Below are 19,971 nucleotides of genomic sequence, written 5' to 3' on the forward strand. Positions count from 1 at the left end.
ACGTCTCTAGGCGAATAAGCCATGTCTGTTCAGTCGTCTGTAGACTGTGTGTCTGGAGACAACTGGTCCAGTGGCTGCGGTAAGGTCCCGAGAAGGTGGCCGCTGTGACCGAGCGGTTTTAGTCGCTTCAGTCCGGAACCACACAGCTGCTACAGTCGCATGTTCGAATCCTGCGTCGGGCGTGGATGTGAGCGATGTCCTTAGGTTGGTTAGGTTTAGGGGACTGATGACCTCACATGTTATGTCCCATAGTGTTTAGAGCCATTTGAACCATTATTCTGGTCCCGAGCAAGGCTACCTGCAGTAATCCGTGGCCGTCTGCGGGAACTAATGGTGAGATATCGGTCTTCTTTTGGTGTTGTACACTGTTGACGTCCCGTACTGTAGCGCCTGGACACGTTTCCTGTCTGCTGGAATCGTTGCCATAATCTTGAGGTCACATTCTGTGGCACACGGAGGGTCCGTGCTACAACCTGCTGTGTTCGACCAGCCTCCAGTCGCCCTAGTATTCTACCCCTCATAACGGCATCAATATCCGTTCTTTGAGCCATTTTCAACACACAGTCACCATTAGCACGTCTGAAAACATCTGCATACTTACTCGCTGCACCGTACTCTGACATGCACCGACACACCTCTGCCTATGTGGACTGCTGCCAACACCACCGTGCGACGAACGCAGGTCAAATGCACCGCATAGTCATACCCCGATGTGATTTAAACCTGCAAACCGCCCACCAGAGCGTTTTTTCACCATGTATCAGCATTATCCTTAAGATATGAGCATGAGTGTAGTATATCTTTGTCAAAGCAACACCAACCAAGGCAGAGCACCTGCAGGTGATTGACATCTTGTGTACCATCAGTGACAGGTTAGAAAAGGCCTGAAACCAGTGCCCCTACCGAAGCAGAGGAGGAGATGAATGGAGGAGGGGAGTTAAGACTTGTTTTAAGCTGTTTAGTCTGTATCCACACATCGAGGTGAAGACACTTTCACTGTTGTGGTGGAAGGTTTTTATTCCTATACTTGTCTGTTTTTATTACTTGTAGAACCATGGCTGGGATACACTCATAATGTAACATAGTGGTTGCTGCTGTGTTTTTTTCCTAACAGCTGCTCGTGTACAAGAGGATCACATGTCTCTCCTTCTAAGACACATCGGTACCACTCACAAGAAAAACACGTCCATCTGTCCAGCAATGTTCGCTCAATATTGGTTATCATGTTGTTGTTTGGTCCTACTAGCATAATATAACTGACGAAATTATATGCTCATCATAGTGTGCGTAATTTGCTATCTGAATGTATGCTTAAGGGCTGTTGGATAGTGCTCATACTTATTTTGTGATATATTCAACGGTAAATTTAATGTTCTTGGTTTAATATTCATTGTAGCAAGCATACGTTCATACCACAATAGTACGTTTACAATTATTTAGCTCGAGATTTCATTATTTTTTGGTACTATATCCATTATCTGCACTGGCACAGTACTCGTTTTAAAAGTGTAGGTGTATAACCTTTACACGATGTGAGTTGAGGCCTCTCGGTACAATATTCACTGTAGCAAGCTAAATAATTACAAATGGAAAATACATGCCGATAATACTTCATTCAGCAGATAAGTGTCCTTTTTTATTCGGTCATTTTTCTCAGATAAATCAGTTGATGTTAGAGCAGACGAGCTGTCAAGAATGGCAACAGTTTAGGCAGACACGTGGTCTGTCACTCCACGAGGATCAAGTAACCTGCGTACAATTCCTTCACTCAGATTAAGACTGTGTACTGGACCGAGACACGAACTCAGGACCTTTTCCTTTCGCAGGCAAGTGCTCTGCCGACTGAGAAACCCAAGCACGATTCACGAGTCGTCTTCATAGCCTGACTTTTGCCAGTATCTCGTCTACTGCCTTCCAAACCTCACAGAAGCTCTTCTGCAAAACCTGTGGACTAGTAGTTCTGGAAGAAAGGATCTTGTGGAGACATGATTTAGCCATAGCATGGGCGATGTTACCAGAATGAAATTTTCACTCTTATGAACTTCACAGTTATACTCTTGCGAAAGGAGACCAGGTACCGCCGGAAGTAAAATAGTGAGGACCAGTCGTGAAGAGCGCTTGGATAGCTCAGTTGGTAGAGCACTTGCCCGCGAAAGGCCAAGTTCCTGTATTCTAGTCTCGGTCCGTTGCACGGTTTTAATCTGTCATGAAGTTTCATGTCAGCGTTCACTCCCCTGCAGAGTGAAAATTTCGTTCCGAATTCCTTCGACGTCTATTCCTCCACACTCTATATAGCACGAATCTCATCCTTCCACAGTATACAAGAACACACAAAAAGCTGTTACTTGGCACAGTGGAGCGTCTGAAGCATCTACCATACAGACTTCTGACAGTTTACTCTAAGAAGTACACTAAATGCAAGCGATGACAGTTTATAACTGGATGCACTGGCGGAGGCTGGCCAGTGTGGAAGCTGCTTTTCACCAATTGGGGGAAGAGTGGGTGGATTAGTACACTGTGTCTAGTATAAAGATCTGTATGCGCCTCATTATTTCAATGCTTATCCTACATGGGACTGACTTTCCTTAGCTGAGGACCATTTTCGGTCAGTGTCAGCACATCCACAACGTTTGAAATCAATCTGCTATTGACTGTTCAAATTTTCATCCATAATGGATAGCCAGGTATTTCGCTATTGTTCCAGGGGGCCAGTGTTTCCGAGAAGTACGTTTAACAATTTGCATGAAGTGTCCTGTTCTTGAGGATCTTGTCCACCTGTGATTGATTTCTGTAGATTAGAAACAGTGTATCATTGCCAGCAGATAAATATCTTCATGCACCATCAGGCACGGGGTAGAACAGTCCTAGAAAACAAGTATCAATTTTTACTGGGTGGAGGTGGAAGGAGAGGTAAGGAGAAGGGGAGGTAAGAGGGGAGGTAAGACTGGTACTAAGTTGCTTAGACTGTATTCACACATCTAGGTGAACATACATACAGCTGCCACCATTTTCTGCTGGCGAGATCTTTTGGGGTCGGTTTCTGTGGTAGTTGTGTTATACAGTGATTGTCCTCAATCCACTGTGTGTTTTGCTTTACGATCCATCTTTTATGAGTGGTGGTGTTTCAACACAATTTCGATGTGTAATTCGAATAGTGAAGCATGTTGCATCAGCTGTTGTAGTGTGTGTTGACCTTCCTATACCTCAGTGATAGTTTGCTGCCCTATCCCTTCTTACAATGTATCTGTGTACAAATTCCTCAGCTACTATACACTTATAGGTCTGTAGGAGGCAACTCATCCCACATTTCAGTGCTAGCTTGCTGTGCTGTATCTTCATGCCGTGTATTTGTGTACAACCTCTCCACCAACTACACACCTGCAGATCTGTAGGGGCAGATTTTCAGGCAGCAGCTGTAGGACAGTTTTCCACAAATTTCGAGTGATATTGTGGCCTAGCGGACAGAGCGAGGTGAAGATATACATGAATGTGAACGGAAAAAGTGGGGGGCGTTGGCGGGTGGGGCTGTGGAAAGTGGTGGCGGGAGGGGAGTGGCTGTAGGACAGTTTAAAGCACCCTCTGGTGGCAGTATTCTGCGTTACAGCTGTTTGCCTTCAAACTTCAAGGCGTGGGATAACAACCTAAAAATAAATAAACTAAATAAGTAAAGACAGTACCTCCCATCCTTCCTCAGCAACAGCTCAGCATAGAATGAGTCTTTTTCCCACCATTACTCAAGTGGGGGAGGGGAGGGGAGGTGGAGCAGGGGGGATGGTGGATGGGAGGAAGTTGGGGAGGGAGAGGAGGTTTAGACATCAAGAATGCAACATGGCCACATCTACCTTCCACACAGAGGAGTTAGGGACCACCCAGGGAGAGTCGTCAGCTTCAATAAATTTGGTAAAAATGTAAACTGTGCTCAAACGGACATTATCCCTCTACTATCTTACTCGGTCATCAGATACATTGTTGGCACTTTGATTTTCCGAACGTCGTCAAAATATTAACGAAAAAAAGTTCAACGCAATGACAAACTGATAAATCAATTGCAGTAGCGTATTATGAATCGTGCGTTAGCTATGTATGGAATCGAATATTCCGAGAGTCACAGTGTCAAGAATGTGCCGAGAATACCAAATTTCAGGCATTATCTCTCACCACGGACAGTGCAGTGGCCGACAGCCTTCACAATCGGGGGGAACTGTGTTTGCGTGGAGTTGTTGGTGCTAACAGACAAGCAACACTGCGTGAAATAACCGCAGAAATCAGTGTGCGATATTCGACGAACGTACCTGTTAGGACAGTACGGTGACTTTCGGCGTTAATGAACTGTGGCAGCACGACACTGCTTGCAGCAGCTCTTCTGGGCTTGTGACCATATTGGTTGGACATTAGACGATTGCAAAGCCGTAGCTTGGTCCGATGAGTCCAAATTTCAGTTGTTAAGAGCTGATGATAGGTTTCGGGTGTGACAAAGGCCCCACAAACTCATGCACCCAAGTTGTCAATAAGACACTGTGCAAATTCGTGTTGGCTCCATAATGGTGTGGGCTCTGTTTGCGTGGAATGGGCTGGCTTTCTCGTCCAGCTGAACCACTGACCGGATATGGAAACCCAGAGACCGTTTCAAGCCGTTCATCCACTTGATATTCCCGAATAAAGAAAGAATCCTTATGGATGACAGTGCGCCGTGTCATCGGAGCACAATTGTTCGCAATCGCTTTGAGGAATACAAGTATTCCGTACAGTTTTAAGAGAATGATTTGACCACCCAGTATAGCGTCCCCAGTGCTTTATTACGAAAAGACTTAAAAAACAATATTTATAAATAAGAGACATTCAAAAATTGAATAATGTATTTTTATCATGTAGCCGTAAAACAATAATTTCTCTGTCGAGAAATGCAAAGAAATGCAATGCAAAGAAATAATTTATGACAAAATGATCTAAAGAGACGACAAGATACGCTCTTTTGTTAATTTTTTTAGTCGACTTCACTTCTTCACTTGTCTTGATGATGTACAGACGGACATCTTGCGAGTGCTGGCAAATGTAAGCATATTTGTATGACTTAAGCATATAATATACTGATTTAATATTACTGTGCACTTTTAATTTGTAAGAGGTGATCCCGATTTCATGTCCGCCTTCCTTGAATTAACCTGCATTCAAGTAATTTACAGTGCAACAATCGCAGCGGCTGATGCAGCCAACGACGCCATTACGTGGCGATATTAACTTATGAAAAATTAGCGGAAGCGAAATACTCGCCCGCTATTAACATAATATTATTTTCTCTCCACAGCCGTTGTAGAAAATACTTAGCTTTAAGATTCTTATTTTCAGTACCATAGCCGAGACCCAGAGCCAGGACTCTGACTACAATACAATGGTTAACGGAGGTAAGAAAAATACTCTCGCGCGTGTCTAGGCCGCAATTGTAATTAATAACTAAAGATCTTTTGCTTTAAAGTGAGCTGACTAGCCGAGGATATTAATATGAAAAGTTTATTACATTGTACAACTTATATGCTCATGTTTTAAGATTCAACGAGTCTAACATTCATTAACGTAACAAATAATTTGAGATTAATATTGTTAAAAAGGAGAACTTCAGGAAAGCATTTAATCGTAAAATCAAAATTAAATGAAATATCATTTTTATTCAGGCCCACCACGTAAGTCGGCAACAATCAAAAAATAATAATAACAATAAGAATATATTAAATTACGACGGACGCGAGACCAGATTGCCCAACGTGAATCCCATCGACCTTTGATGGGACATCATCGAGAGATTGAATCGTGCACAACATTCTCCACTGGCAACATTTTCGTAGTTACGAACGGATATGGAGGCAGCATGGTTCCGTATTTCTGCTGGAGACTTTCAAGACTTGAGTCCACGCCACGTCGATTTTCTGCAATGTGCTGGCCAAAAGGACGCCCGACGCGATACGAGGAGGAATCCTATGGCTTTAGTCATCTCAGTGTATGAAGTACCGGAGTTAACAACTTGTTTAATTTCAGTCTTTACTTTCTGTTAAAGTTGTTTTTGTGATTCTGAATTCATATACCCTCTCTGTGCTTGGTTCAAATGGCTCTGAGCACTATGGGACTTAACATCGGAGGTCATCAGTCCACTAGAACTTAGAACTACTTAAACCTAACTTACCTAAGGACATCACACACATCCATGCCCGAGGCAGGATTCGGACCTGCAACCGTAGCAGTCGCGCGGTTCCGGACTGAAGCGCCTAGAACCGCACGGTCACCGAACCTGACTTTCTGTGCTTGCTGGCGTTGTAATGATTGCATGTTTACTGGACTACAGTATCGGATAAACTAATTTGGTGGTTCTCTGGCTTCTGTGATGATCAGCTTATGCCGATTTAACCGTGTTGCGCTTCTTTTTTCATCATTCTTTTGGCTGATTTGAAATGGACAGCTACAAGTTTCTCTCCAGTGACAAACTCATTTTCTCAGGGTAGCACTTGCATCGAACGTCCTCAATAACTTAGTTTCTTGTACATTTTTACCCTCGTGGAGGTTATTTCTTGATGTCTTAATGGATGAGATATGATTCTTCCTCTTCTTCATGCCGATGTTTCACATATTTTCCTTTCCCCACTGATTCTGCGAAGGGCTTCAACATTTCTCGTCTTTATCAGGCCACCTAATTTTCAACGTACTTCCGTAGCTCCACATATGAAACGCTGCGTGGCTCTCACAGCCCATGATTCACTTTTATATAATGCTGTGCTCCTGTCTTACATTCTCAAATATTTCTTCCTCAAATTAAATCTGATGTTTGATACTGGTAGTGTTCTTACGGCCAGAAATGAAATGCCCTCTTTACGTGATGTAGTATTCTTTGTGTGTCTGACTTCAAATAATATTTTGCTTTTTCTTCACTTGTTCTAGTTCCAATTTCTGAAACTCCTCATCATTTCCAGTTCGTTCTTGCTCTTCCATTCCTATCCCTAATTTCCTTTCCTATTCATCTTTGTATTATCCTTATCAGCAGCTCGGGGGCATGAACTAATTGTTCTCGCACTTTTTTTTGCCCATCCGATCTTCTGGGTTGTGTTTAGTCTTGGATTCCCCGAACATTCCTAAGTGACTTACATCGCTGTATTCCTGGGTCATATCCTGTCTATTTTCCAACCTTCTCTCTTCTTCGATCAGTTGTATTACGTTTTATGTTAACCAATATTCATTTGAAATTGTCTTCTTTCTGTGTATTTTTGTTCGACTTGTGCCGTTGCCCAGTGCTCGTGAGAGAATTACATCAGGAAAATAGAAGCTAAAAGTGGTTGTTTTGTTTTGCTATTTGCGCAGAAAGTTAACTCATGGTGGCCCAAGTAGAGAAAATATAGAATACAGAGTGGTGTTAACATGGAGAGCTTTTTTTGAAAATGGCAAGTATGTTAATGCCAAATATAAATTTACATGAATCTTTTCTGAAGATATTGGTCTGCAGTGAAGCTTTATATACACAAGCTTAGATCACTTCGCTATCTCAGATCTTTCTACATTGTTATCACCTCCCTGTACACGCTGTATTACCCGTTCGACGTTCTCATATACTTTTTCTCTCACATCATCCTTTGCCTGTGATGTCGGCATGTATACCTGGACTGCCGTCGTGGCCAGTGATTTGCTGTCTGCTCTGATGAGAACAACCCTTTCACCGAATTGTTCGTAGTAACCGACTCATTTTCTTCTGCCGGTGGTACTGCAGTATATTCGTATGTGTAGAAAGTGTTACCTTCTTTCCTTTTCTCTTTACTAACCCGTTCTGTATCTAGACTGAGCCCTCACCTTGAGATGCAGTGCGTTCCTGAATGTCAGATGACTGTCGGTCCCATAGACTTACTTGTTCTGCTGTCGATTCTGGGATAGTTTTGTGGTGAGCTTCCTTCTAGCACAATACACTCAAATGGAATATGTGGTGGTGTGTTACACCTACAATTACTTTGAGACAGTTTTCCAGAATAAACTTATTTTACGTTTTCTTGTTATTAATGCACTGGCAATTCTTTCTGTATATTAGACTTGCCACCAGAGTGAGGAAGCTATCCCAATCAACAATGACACAAGCGTCGCATCCCTTTTCTGAGACCTTCCTTCATGATTTCGTTGTAACCGAGGCATGTACTCGGGTGTGTCTGCCATTATGCAACTACATCGCTCATAGTAAAATAAACGCAGTCTTGTGCTGTTGTTGCTGCCACGTGGAACGTAAGCAGATACACTGTTGATTGCTGTAGTTCTGTAATCTCACTCTGACACAAACAACAAGGGCTACTGACGAAGATACTGAGATCAGAAGATGATGCACAGAGATCGAAACGTGTCATGTAACTCAAAATTTAAAATCTGCAGCTGTAACTGAAGAATAAATGAGAAGTGATTTGGTACGTGAATTTACGTTGACAGGTTGGAAGAAAGCAATTTTTCGCGAAGCACTCTTGCGAAAGTTTAGAGAACCGGCGTTTGTGACTGACTGCAGAAAAATTACACTGCCTCCAACACACATGTTTCGTTAGGACCGCGAAGAAAAGATAAGAGAAATGAGGGCTCGTAGAGAATTGTACACAAAGTCAATTTCCATCACGCTATTTACGAGTAGAGCAGGGAATGGAATGGCTAGCAGTAATAACGTTCGCCACGCATCGTATGATGGCTTTGCGCGGTGTGCATGTAGATGTAGATGTTTTTTGGTAGCTTCCGTGCTGGTATTTCATTCATTAAACTCCTACCCTTGAGTAGGAACAGTTTTGGATACTCTCGCCATATAAAAAGTTAGTCTACTTGCAAATGGAACGTACTTTCACTTCGTTGTCGCCATGGACGCACAAATATCGTCACCGTGAAAGGTTCCCTCTAATCGATGCACCTGCCTTTCCTGTAACTCCTGTCCACATTCTCCTTCTTTATCAAGATCCCCATTTCTCTGATGGAGCTTTCACATCCACCTAATCCTAACTGAGAAGCGAATGAGACAATACTGTAGCCTATTCCTGCCTGCTATTCAATCTGTATCTCGACGAAGCTATTAAAGAAACCAAAGAGAAATTTTGAAAACGAATTAAAGTCGAGGAAGAAAACAATAAAACCCTTTAAGTTTGCCATAGAAACTGTAATTTTGCTAGAACTGGCAAAGAAATTGGTAAAGCTGATGAAAGGAATTTATATTTTCTTGAAAGGAATATCAACAAAAGAAAGACGGCTGTAGTGGAGTGTAGTCGATTTGAAAGAGGTGAGGCCGTACAAATTAAATCAGTAAGTGAGATGCTAAAAGTAATAGATGGGTTTTGCTATATGGGCAGGAGAATAACTTATGATAGCAGGAGAGGGAGTGAAATGCAGATTCGCAATAGGAAGGAAAGCTATTCGAAAGAGAGAAATACACTGGGCACAAAAAAAAAAAAGTAATCTCTTCTTCAAAACCCCATAATTATCTGTCATTGCGAAGCATACGTTTGAAATGTGTTGTTTAGCCTGCTAACTTCGTCTGTAATGGTGCAAAAGCGTGGCGCACTGGAACATCATCCAATGGAGGCCCACCTAAAGGGTGTCAAAAGGGTTGCCTGCCATCAGGCGCTAGAGCAGCCACGACACACCACTCAGGTGAACGAGTGACAATGTATCTGACAGATACAACTTTAAAGTGTTTAACCATGGCACTGAGGATATTAGAGGGACACTATCATTTCATTTGCGCATTTCTCAATGCTGAACCCTCCCATGATCATTCCACAGAAGGGTGAAAAGCAAGAGGTCTGAAAAAGAATGAACACTTGTAACACCATAGCTCTAAGCTCTACTGATTTATTTTGCTTTTGTTTCATTTAATATTACATCGTTAAGCTTCTGTAAATATTGTTTGATTGAACGATAACACAAAACTGTTTACTCCTTTCCTTGTTAAAACTTTGATGTCATGATTTGATTCTGTGCTGTATAGTGTATCTGTCATTTAAATGCGTTGTCCCATTTGGAGGGAACAAAACTTACTGTATATAATTGTAATTTTGTATGAGTAATTTTTTGTAGAAATGTCAATATGTGTAAATGTTTTGTTTTATTTAATGTATTTGGTTACTGTTATGTAAACTGCTGATCCTCACTTAGGATTCTTAGTTATTCTGTATGTAAAAGTTGTTGTGGTTCCCCTCGGGAACGGAACTGTGTAGCGCGCGCAAAGTGTGGCTGGCCTATGTAGAAAAGGTGGAACTGATAGTCAGTCGGGGACGAGCTAGCAGTCGGAGACGAGCTACGAGTCCGTGCACTGCCATGTAAAAGATGCAAATTGTGCTGGTTCCGAGAGAGGCTTTTCCTGCTACTTTCCAATGCCTCGGGTGGATGGATAAATAACTGGAACTATTCTGGAATTTGTATCTATCATCGCCACCAAGAAATGACAGAGTCCAGCAATTCTGTCTGCGAATCCACCCACCAACGTGCAGTTGCCACCACATTGCGCAATCATTGCATCGTAATGCTATAATGATGTAAGTGAAGGATCAGCTTAATGGATGTGTTATTGTGCTCAAATATAAGGTATTTTATATCTGAATTTATGTACCTACCTTGATTTTTCTCCTCATCATAACACCTCTCAGGTTCCTCTCCGTTTGAACTAAAGTGATATCCGAGTGTCCTTACTAAAAGAAATTAAAGCCTAGAGTTTTGCTAATTAATGCCTCTTGAACTTAGTAAAAACAAAGTTAAAGTTAATGTGGCAAGAGAGTGAGGAGTGAGTTAAAGTAAATGTTATTTGCTGAAAATAATTTTCCTATTAAAACTGCTATTTAAAGTGCTGTTGCTAACTTCAAAATTAAAAGTTCTTAAGACTGAGGCTTATAAAGCAAATGATCACATTGTTGTCTGTAGTAAATTCTAAAAGGTGAGTCAGTTTCTTGCAATTTGGTCAGTATTGTGTTTCGCTGTAGTAAAAGTGAGAAAGCTGCAGTTATGAAATGTTATAACTCATGTTTGCTAAGTGTTTGTCTATCTTGTGTATTAGAAGTGCATATTAATAGTAATGTTATAAAGACCATTCACTTTATGTAAGCCTGAAAGTAATAGGGTGTTTCGGTATCTCTTATAATTTTGCAAATAGTTTGTGTTGCTCCAGTTGTTAGTTTCAATCTTAACGTAAACATATGACTGTGTCAGAGTTCATTGCACTCGCGTGTGGCCAAGTATAGGTTGTGTTTATCCATTAAAGTTACTAATAACTATTTCTTGAACGAGAATGTTAATCATTCTCTTGCCTAGTTAGGCTGGCGACCGTTTTCTTTATCCGTTAAACAGTGCAGATAGGCAATATTTTGCTTGTCACTGTTTAATTATTTACGTAATTCTGACTTTTATTTCCGATAAGCCACCTCCGTTAGGAATAACACGGTCAACATAACAAAATTCCTCTCAGAGGGTAACACTGCTCTGTTGCTTTATACCATAGTTGCTATAGCAAAATAGTTTTATTTCAAAACCTGTTTCCAGATTTAAGGTTATGGTGTAGCGGTAGCAGACAGGGAGTGTTATACGCTGTTTGCTGTTTCGGATCACGTTCAGATTTAATCGAATTGTTTTGTACGCCGCTAGTGGATCACCCTGTATACCGAAACAAAAACTGCGATCGCGCTGCACTGCAAGGGGTCAGCTCATGTTCAACGTGGTTGCGGACCTAGGGCGTCCTTACAGTAAGGCTCAATCATCAGAGGCCGTCAGGAGTGTCGAACTTCGTCAAGGCCATTGTCCTGTTGCTGATCGCACTGCTAACTGTTGTTTTCGACTTCGTAATGTGTGCGAATCGCGCTCCAACGGAAGGGGTGGTTTCAATGACGCCCTTTGTACCACGTCCTGCGAGTTTTTCGTGACTATTCCAAGTGGCGGTGTGTCTGAATTGTTTCCCTCTCCCACCAATAAGAAAATCACGCGATTTTCAACGCTTGGCGTCGTGGTTCTGACACCTGTCGCAGAGGCGACAAAAGCAGGAGTGAAATGGGGCTAAGAGTGGGCAGGGAGGGCAGGCGGGGGTGTCTGAGAACCTTCCCATCGTGTGGCGTTGGGCAAAATTGTGTCAGTGTGATGCTATGAACCAACGTTACACCTCACATGAGCTTCTGAGCTGTGACCTCTTTCTCGCATGTGTCGACACCTTGCTGTCTGAAGCGTCGCCGAGCCCGAGGTTCATATCGAAGGGCACCATGCTTTTACACCGTTATGGAGGGTGGTTTTAGGGCTTTTGAGACGAATTTCAAACTTATGTGTCACAATGGTGTTTCGAAAATGTGATCTTTTATGCGCAGTGTATGTGTACGTTATAGAAAACTTTCCTGAAAGCCGCGCGGGGTTGCCGTGCGGTGTCGGTCGCCTTGCACGGTTCGGGCGGCTCCCCTGTCGGAGGTTCGTGTCCTCCCTCGGTCTTGGGTGTGCGTGTGTGTGTGTTGTCCTTAGGGTAAGTTGGTTTCAGTTAGGTTAAATAGTGTGCAAGTCTATGGACCGATGATCTCAGCAGTTTGGTCCCATAGCCCTTACTACAAATTTCCAAATTTTTACTTTCCTGAAAATTATGGTTACCTGAAATCGTCAACAAGAGAACGATTTCTTATTATGAAAACTGTAATCTCCTGTTTGGAGAAGTTTTATTTAGCACAGGCCACGTGAAAAAATATACATGTGTCAAATAATTTCGGCAAAGATTGACTGTCCTCTTCAAATTCTTAACCTACATAAATTTGGTGCCTCTGTATGTGGTGCACTGTCATCTAGTACTGAGTACACAGGAACTCATTGGAACAGACGCATTAGTGTCGTGCCATGCAGCAAATTATAAAAGCGTAGATGTGGTATACAATCATAAAAATTGGTGGTAGAATACATTTTTTATACAAAATGTTGCTTGCTCTGTCCGTGCTAACAGCAGGACGGCAGGATTTGAAGATGCCAATTAAAGTAATTCTGCCGAAACTAATCATGTACAAATGTATCTCCTGAATATGTCTTGAGACTAGCCTTATGCGGAAGCGAAGTGTTCTCTATAAACAGGGTACAGAGGACAAATATTGAAACTTTTGAAATCTGGGGTTACAGAAGAATGCTGAAGATGAGATCGATAGGCAGGACAACCTACGTAAAGGTGCTGAATCAAGTCCGCGGTGAAACATCTTTATGACACAAACACACTAAAAGAAGAGATAGTCTGTCGAAATGATAATGGACAGAGATGTAGGGGTTAAAACTGTAGATGGAGTCAAGGTTTAACTACAGTAAGCAGGTTTAGATGGATGTAGGCTGCAGCTATTGTGGACAGATGGATAACCTTGAGAGCTTCATCACACCAGTGTACGCTTGAGGACCATACGACTCACTTCAACAACCAGTCTATAGATCATTGGACCTCCTTGTCTTCTCCCCACAACCATGATACTCGTACAGATGGCTGCATACGAACACCATTTCCTGTCATGCTTCGCGCTTTCCGAAAACGAATAGTTACGCATCGTTAGAGAAGCAATTAGATGGACCATTGCCTGCATCGGAAAAGCAAAATTCTGTTCAGAGAGATGGAGAGTGGACCGATGGTCGTAAAATTTCATGTCTCTAGGTACCAATGTTAAACACACAGCAGATGGAACAGAGAAGAGAGCTCTGATACTAGAAAGGATGAGGCAAGCTTTCAAGTGAAACATATTTCTTAGAAGCAGAAGGCATATTTAGAGCGATCTAGAAACCATTTGTGTAACGTCATCGATATCTAGCACTAATACTTAAAGTATCAGGCGAAAGTCACACAACAGCCAACCGGAATCATGAGATTTGTGGCACTTTGGTGGAAACGAGGAAAGGTTATTGCTGCAGTCAAATCTGATTAATTATTCATTTAGACATTAGGCAGACAGTAATGAACGACGTCAATTAACGAAGCAATTACCGTTTTGTCTCTGAATTTAAAATTTCTTACACATCAACAGCGTGGCATCGACATACGTAAAAGCAAAATCTGTGGGCGAAATTTTAATCTTTATAGTATTTGCAATTCGAACCGTGAAAAGTGCAGAGGCAATGTAATTTGTTGTTTATTGAGACATAAATGTTAAAATTATTGAAAAAATGCTTGCATTTTCTTTGATATGACTATGTTGCTAAATTTTTGGTTCCGTGTTTTGAGGAATATTTTGAATGCCTCTGTTTCATTTTTTACCCATAAACCATCATCATTTGGTTTCTTGTACTCTAGAAGTAGGAGCCGTGTTTTCACACTTTCGGAAGAGCGCTCCGCCTATAAAAACAACTTATCTTCCCTCTGCTCAAACATGTTTGAGACCGTCATCACTGCGTCTGTTTTATTCAAGTGTGGAAAATACAAGATGTTTTACGTAGTAATTATTGAAAAGACAATTGGGGCCGAAAAATTTTGTATCTGTTGTGACCATTGCCTCAAGGTCAAAGCTCTTCATGGAAATAACACGTACCGGATATTTGTGCCTACTTCACCAACAGAGGGAGATTCAAAAGAAGCCAATAACTGTACGCAATAACAAAACATTGTCTCGAAGTATTTTCGTTCAACAAAATAAGGCTAAAGAAAAAGTGATTTAGGCAACTGATCATGCAGTTTCACAACAATATCACGTTGTTGCAGGTGAGAAACTATACGATCACTTAAAGGAGATCTTGCAAAGTCTAAGCTTCTAGATAAGAAGCTAATGATAACAATAGTCATGAACTGCTTTAGGCTTAATTTTCATTCTAGTAAGCATTACCTACCACTTGTATTTGCAATACATTATGATGCACTGATAGTAACATTAATGTGATGAAACATGTTTGGGCCTCTTTTCTGATCACGCTAATTCTAATTCCCGTTATTTTTTTATTAAGATATGTTTTATTCTTCAAGTGTGTTAATTAAAATGCTGACATCTTGTGCCAGATTTTATGAAATGCGAGAAGATGATAGACGACATACTTAAAACATACGTTTTGAAACATCTGGGTATAAAAAGGAAAGACACGTGTGCGCTATTTTGCGGAATATGGTGCTAAATAAACATTTTATGAAAATAAATTGCGAATATAATCACTAATTTAATGTGCTATCGACATAGTCGTGGACATACTTTGAAGTGTTGTAATCTAGTGAAAGCACTCTCTGTGGCAGCTATGAGTCACACAGTGAGTACAGGACGAGCTGAGCAGAGCACACAGAGTACCAATTCTGTAGCCGGCCGGGGTGGCCGAGCGGTTCTAGGCGCTACAATCTGGAACTGCGCGACCGCTACGGTCGCAGGTTCAAATCCTGCCTCGGGCATGGGTGTGTGTGATGTCCTTAGGATACTTAGGTTTAAGTGGTTCTAAGTTCTAGGGGACTGATGACCTCAGAAGTTAAGTCCCATAGTGCTCAGAGCCGTTTGAACCATTTTTGAACCAATTTTGTTTTAATTTTGTTCTTTTCGTTTCTTATATAATTATATTTATTCTGACACGTGAGTCGCATATGTGAGTCACTTAAACGTTGTTTTAATAAATTATGTTGAGTAGAATATATCCATTTCCGTAAGCCTTAAATATCAATTTGAAATTTGATCTTAAGCTCAAATATACGATCGTTATTATTCAGGAGTGAGTACTGTTAGAAATGTAAACCCATAACATTCGGTTAAGAACAGAATTGGTTGTTGCATGGATACAGGATTATCAGTTCAAAACCAAAACAAGGGAGTTGGAAGGTCAATGGAGCAACATGGATAGTGTCTTGAATAGTGATTGTGAGGTGAGCATCACCAAAAGGAAAAGGAGCAATTAAATGTAGTTTGGGTGATGTAGTTTATAAATTGAGACACTGAAAGCAAAAGACTTTTCTATTCAGGAAGGAAAATAATTCACAATGGTCCAAGTGGAGAATATATCAAATATGAGCTAGCAACAGCAAGGAAAACTATTCTGAATAGGAGATAATCTTATACGTAACATAAATTTAAATGTTTGGAGGTCTTCCGTGAAATTTTTTGTATGTAGTATTACCTCGTACGTAATGCAATTGTGAACAATAAAAAGTTCAGACAAGAACAGAAAATAAGCATATGAAATGTGAAGCTACAGGCGAATGCTGAAGATCAGAGCGAGTTCATAATTCAATAAAAATGAGAAAAATAAATTAACGAAACAACGTCTCTAATACAAGGGATCGTTTGATAGAATACATTCTGGGGCATCAAGAAATAGTTTGATAATAGTGGGAAGAATTTGTATGGGGGGGGGGGAGGAGGGTGATACGGTGCGGGGGTTCAGGTCAACCAAGTAGATGTAGACCAACGCTTCACTATATTTAGAGGGAAAGAAGATCAGAGTTTAACGTTCCATCATTAGTGCAGGTCTTAGAGGGGAAATCGGATTACGAAAGGATGGAGAGCATAGTCGTCCGCGCCCTTTTCAAAGGAATCATCTGGGCCCTGGCTTGGAGGGATTTAGAATTATTACGAAAAACCAAAGCCTGGGTGGCCGGACACGTATTTGAACCGCCATGCACCCTAATGTGAGTCCAGTGCGCTAACCACTACGCCACCTAACGTGGGACATATAGTTAGCAGGCTCAGGTGGATGTAATTTTAAGCGTTTATGCAGAGATAGTGAGGTTTTCACAGGATCTAATTCCATAGAGACTTGCGTCAAATCATTCTGAATGAAGAAAACCAACAACATTTGGTGTTTTCAGATCGTGCTACTGCAACTATTTGAAGTGAATATTGGGGCAGGTAGTACTAATAGTAACCAGAGACAACTGACAGCAAACACATCACAATAAGCTTTAGACTACCTCTACATCAGGGCAGACCGATGTCTGAAACTGGGGTGGACTGGAAGCTACTCGTACGATTGACCTAACCACTCACTGGTCTGCGTAAAACGACTGCTGCACGAGCTTCGGCTTGCGAATTTGTACTTGTGGAAAACATATCATTCACGTCAGGTAGTAATTGGTAAAACTTGGTACTGATTTTTGTTAGGACAAGCAAGTCCGTACAGTTCACAAAAATTGCGGCGTTTTACTGTTTGTTAATATTTCGGTAATTTCAAATGTAACAGTCACTTTCTGAGCATTGCTGGTGAATTAAACAAAATCTTTGTTCCCACTGAGAATAATATCACTCTCTTGAAAAATGCCTTCCGAGACTGATGTATGAAATACTCCTATGTTATACTCAGAACGAGGAGATTGAGTCAATAATTAAATCACTGAAAACTAAGGACTCTCATGGATATGACGGAGTAAATAGCGGAATGTGAAAGTACTGTGCAGCACATGTTAGCCCTGTGTTTACCCACATTTGTAATTTTTCCTGTAAGAATGGTCAGTTTCCTGAACGATTGAAATAGTAGCAAAGCAGCTTTATAAAAAGGGAGAAAGTGATAATGTAGTCAATTTTGAATCTGTTTTAATCCCATCATTATTAGCTTAACTTACTGAAGAGGCTGTGTACGTAAGGATAATTAAATGAACAGCTAGGTTTTAGTAGTGGTTTAACAACTGAAACTGCTATATTATCTTTTCTCTGTGAGGTATTGTATGGATTAAAGGAAAGGTTTTGAACGCTAGGCATCTTCTTCAATTTAACTAAGGCGTTTTATTGTGCTGGTCACAAGATATTGCTCCAGAAACTGAACCATTATGGAATACGGGGAGTAGCTCACAATTGGTTCACCTATTGCCTTAACAACAGAAAGCGAAAGGTCGTTCTCTACAGTGTTGAGAACGGCTGTTATGTGGGGTCTGAGTGGGGCATTGTTAAATGGAAGGTGCCCCAGGGATTAGCGCTGGGTCCACTCCTGTTCCTAATTTATAAACATAATATCCACACTAGTATTACAGCTGATTCTAAACTATTTCTGTTTGCTGTTGACACTAGCTTGATGTTAAAAATGTCTTATGCAACGGTGGCACTGTTTCAAATAGTGCAGTTCACGACTTCAGTTCATGGCTTTTAGAAAATAAACTAACGCTAAATCGCAGTAAGAATCTTTTTTTACACTTTATAACACACAGTTCAACGAAGCCAGACGTTTTAATTTCACAGAATGGGCATATAATTAGTGAATCTGGAGAGCGGAAATTTCTTAAGTATCCGCACTCACAGCACTCCGTCTTCAAGCCACGAGTGGTCTACCGGGACCATCCCAACGCCGTGTCATCCTCCGTGGAGGATGCGGATAGGAGGGGCGTGGGGTCAGCACACCGCTCTACCGGTCTTTATGATGGTATTCTTGACCGAAGCCGCTACTATTCGGTCGAGTAGCTCCTCAATTGGCATCAAGAGGCTGAGTGCACCCCGAAAAATGGCAGCAGTGCTTGGCGGCCTGGATGGTCACCCATACAAGTGCCGACCACGCCCGACAGCGCTTAACTTCGGTGATCTCACGGGAACCGGTATAAGCACTGCGGCAAGGCCGTTGCCCCAAGTATCCGGATAGGTTGTAAACTGTTGTGGAAAGGCGACGTGCACTATCTCATTCAAAGACTTAATGCTGCCGGTTTTACTATTCGAACGGTATCTGATCGTTCAACACGACAATTGGTCTACTTTGGTTATTTTCATTCGCTCTTGACGTATGGCATTATATTAAAGGGTAACTCTTTGCGTTCTGAACGGTGCTTTTGGCTCAGAAACGTACGGTTCGGGCAATAAGTGGTATAAGTTCGCGAACCTCTTGTCGACTTCTGTTCATTAGTCTGGATACTCTGACATTGGTCTCTCAACATATGTTACTGTCTTTTGTTGATAACAATAATAGCTTAATACCAAGAAGCAGCAGCTTTCACTCAATTAATACTAGGCAGAAATCCAGTCTGTATTTGCATCGCACTTCCTTATCTCTTGTGCAGAAAGGTGGGCAGTATACTGCTACCATAAAAGTTCAAAACTCTCAGCAGTAATCCATACGCTTTCAAATCGAAATTGAAGGATTTTCTCATGAGTCACTCCTTCTGTCGAGGATTTCCTTGAAAAATTGAGTCCTGTGCTATATGGCTTGTCTGTTTTTGGTTTCATAAACATATTACTTTATCCGTTATTATTTTTATTTCGTAATTTCATGTACTGAACTTGGAGATTTGCTCCTACAGAACTAGACGTGTAAAATAAAAAAAATGAATAGAAAGTAGGAATGCAGCCCTTGCCCCTGTCTTGATACGTGTGCATGAGTGAATGATTTCTCTTTGAAATAACGCAGTCTATCTGTGCTGTGGAATATGGCTTTGACTTGAAACGAAAGAAACAGCAAACAAAACGAATGAAACAAATATTAGTAAGAAATAAAAAATGCTAGTGGTCCACAGTTGCCAGGGAAAAAAGTAATGTACAGAGAAGTAGTTATTAATACGTCTCTAATGACAATTCATTTGAAGTAATTAAATACAAGAGGTTCTGCTGGGTACACTAAAGCGATACGTGACACGTTAAAATACTACGCACCAGGTCGTCGGCGAGGATGAACACGATGTGTGGACGCTCGAGGGGCTGTGCTGCAGACACAACCGACATCCCGAACGTCAGTATTGGCAGCAGCAGCAGCAGCAGCAGCCGATGCTGGTGCGGCAGTGTGTGGGCGTGGCGGCTGGGGTGGAGGCGCCCACGGGCAAACCGCATCCTCTGATCTCCTCCTGCCAACACCACGCACACAGCCCACCGTCCCGCCACCTGGCAACACGACAGCGACTTCCAAGTCTCCCAGCTTCCCCTACAGTAGCAGTCTTCAAATAGTTTGAGGCGAACACACAGAGTGAACGCCGAAACTCCTGACGTCACACCTTAGTTAAACTAGGATTGCCGGCATCTCGTGGTCGTGCGGTAGCGTTCTCGCTTCCCACGCCCGGGTTCCCGGGTTCGATTCCCGGCGGGGTCAGGGATTTTCTCTGCCTCGTGATGGCTGGGTGTTGTGTGCTGTCCTTAGGTT

General features: G+C 41.8%; 1 protein-coding gene across 1 annotated transcript in view; it reads right to left on the minus strand.

The window, feature by feature from the left end:
- LOC126252121 (arylsulfatase B-like) overlaps positions 1–19,664 on the minus strand; it is a 366,034-nt gene extending 346,370 nt beyond the window's left edge. Inside the window, exon 1 of the mRNA XM_049952986.1 lies at positions 19,491–19,664. Within this exon, the coding sequence (XP_049808943.1) occupies positions 19,491–19,664 (174 nt within the window). The remainder of the gene's footprint in view (positions 1–19,490) is intronic.
- Between the last annotated feature and the right edge of the window lie 307 nt (positions 19,665–19,971).

Source organism: Schistocerca nitens, chromosome 4 (assembly GCF_023898315.1).
Source record: "Schistocerca nitens isolate TAMUIC-IGC-003100 chromosome 4, iqSchNite1.1, whole genome shotgun sequence".
Lineage (NCBI taxonomy): Eukaryota > Metazoa > Arthropoda > Insecta > Orthoptera > Acrididae > Schistocerca > Schistocerca nitens.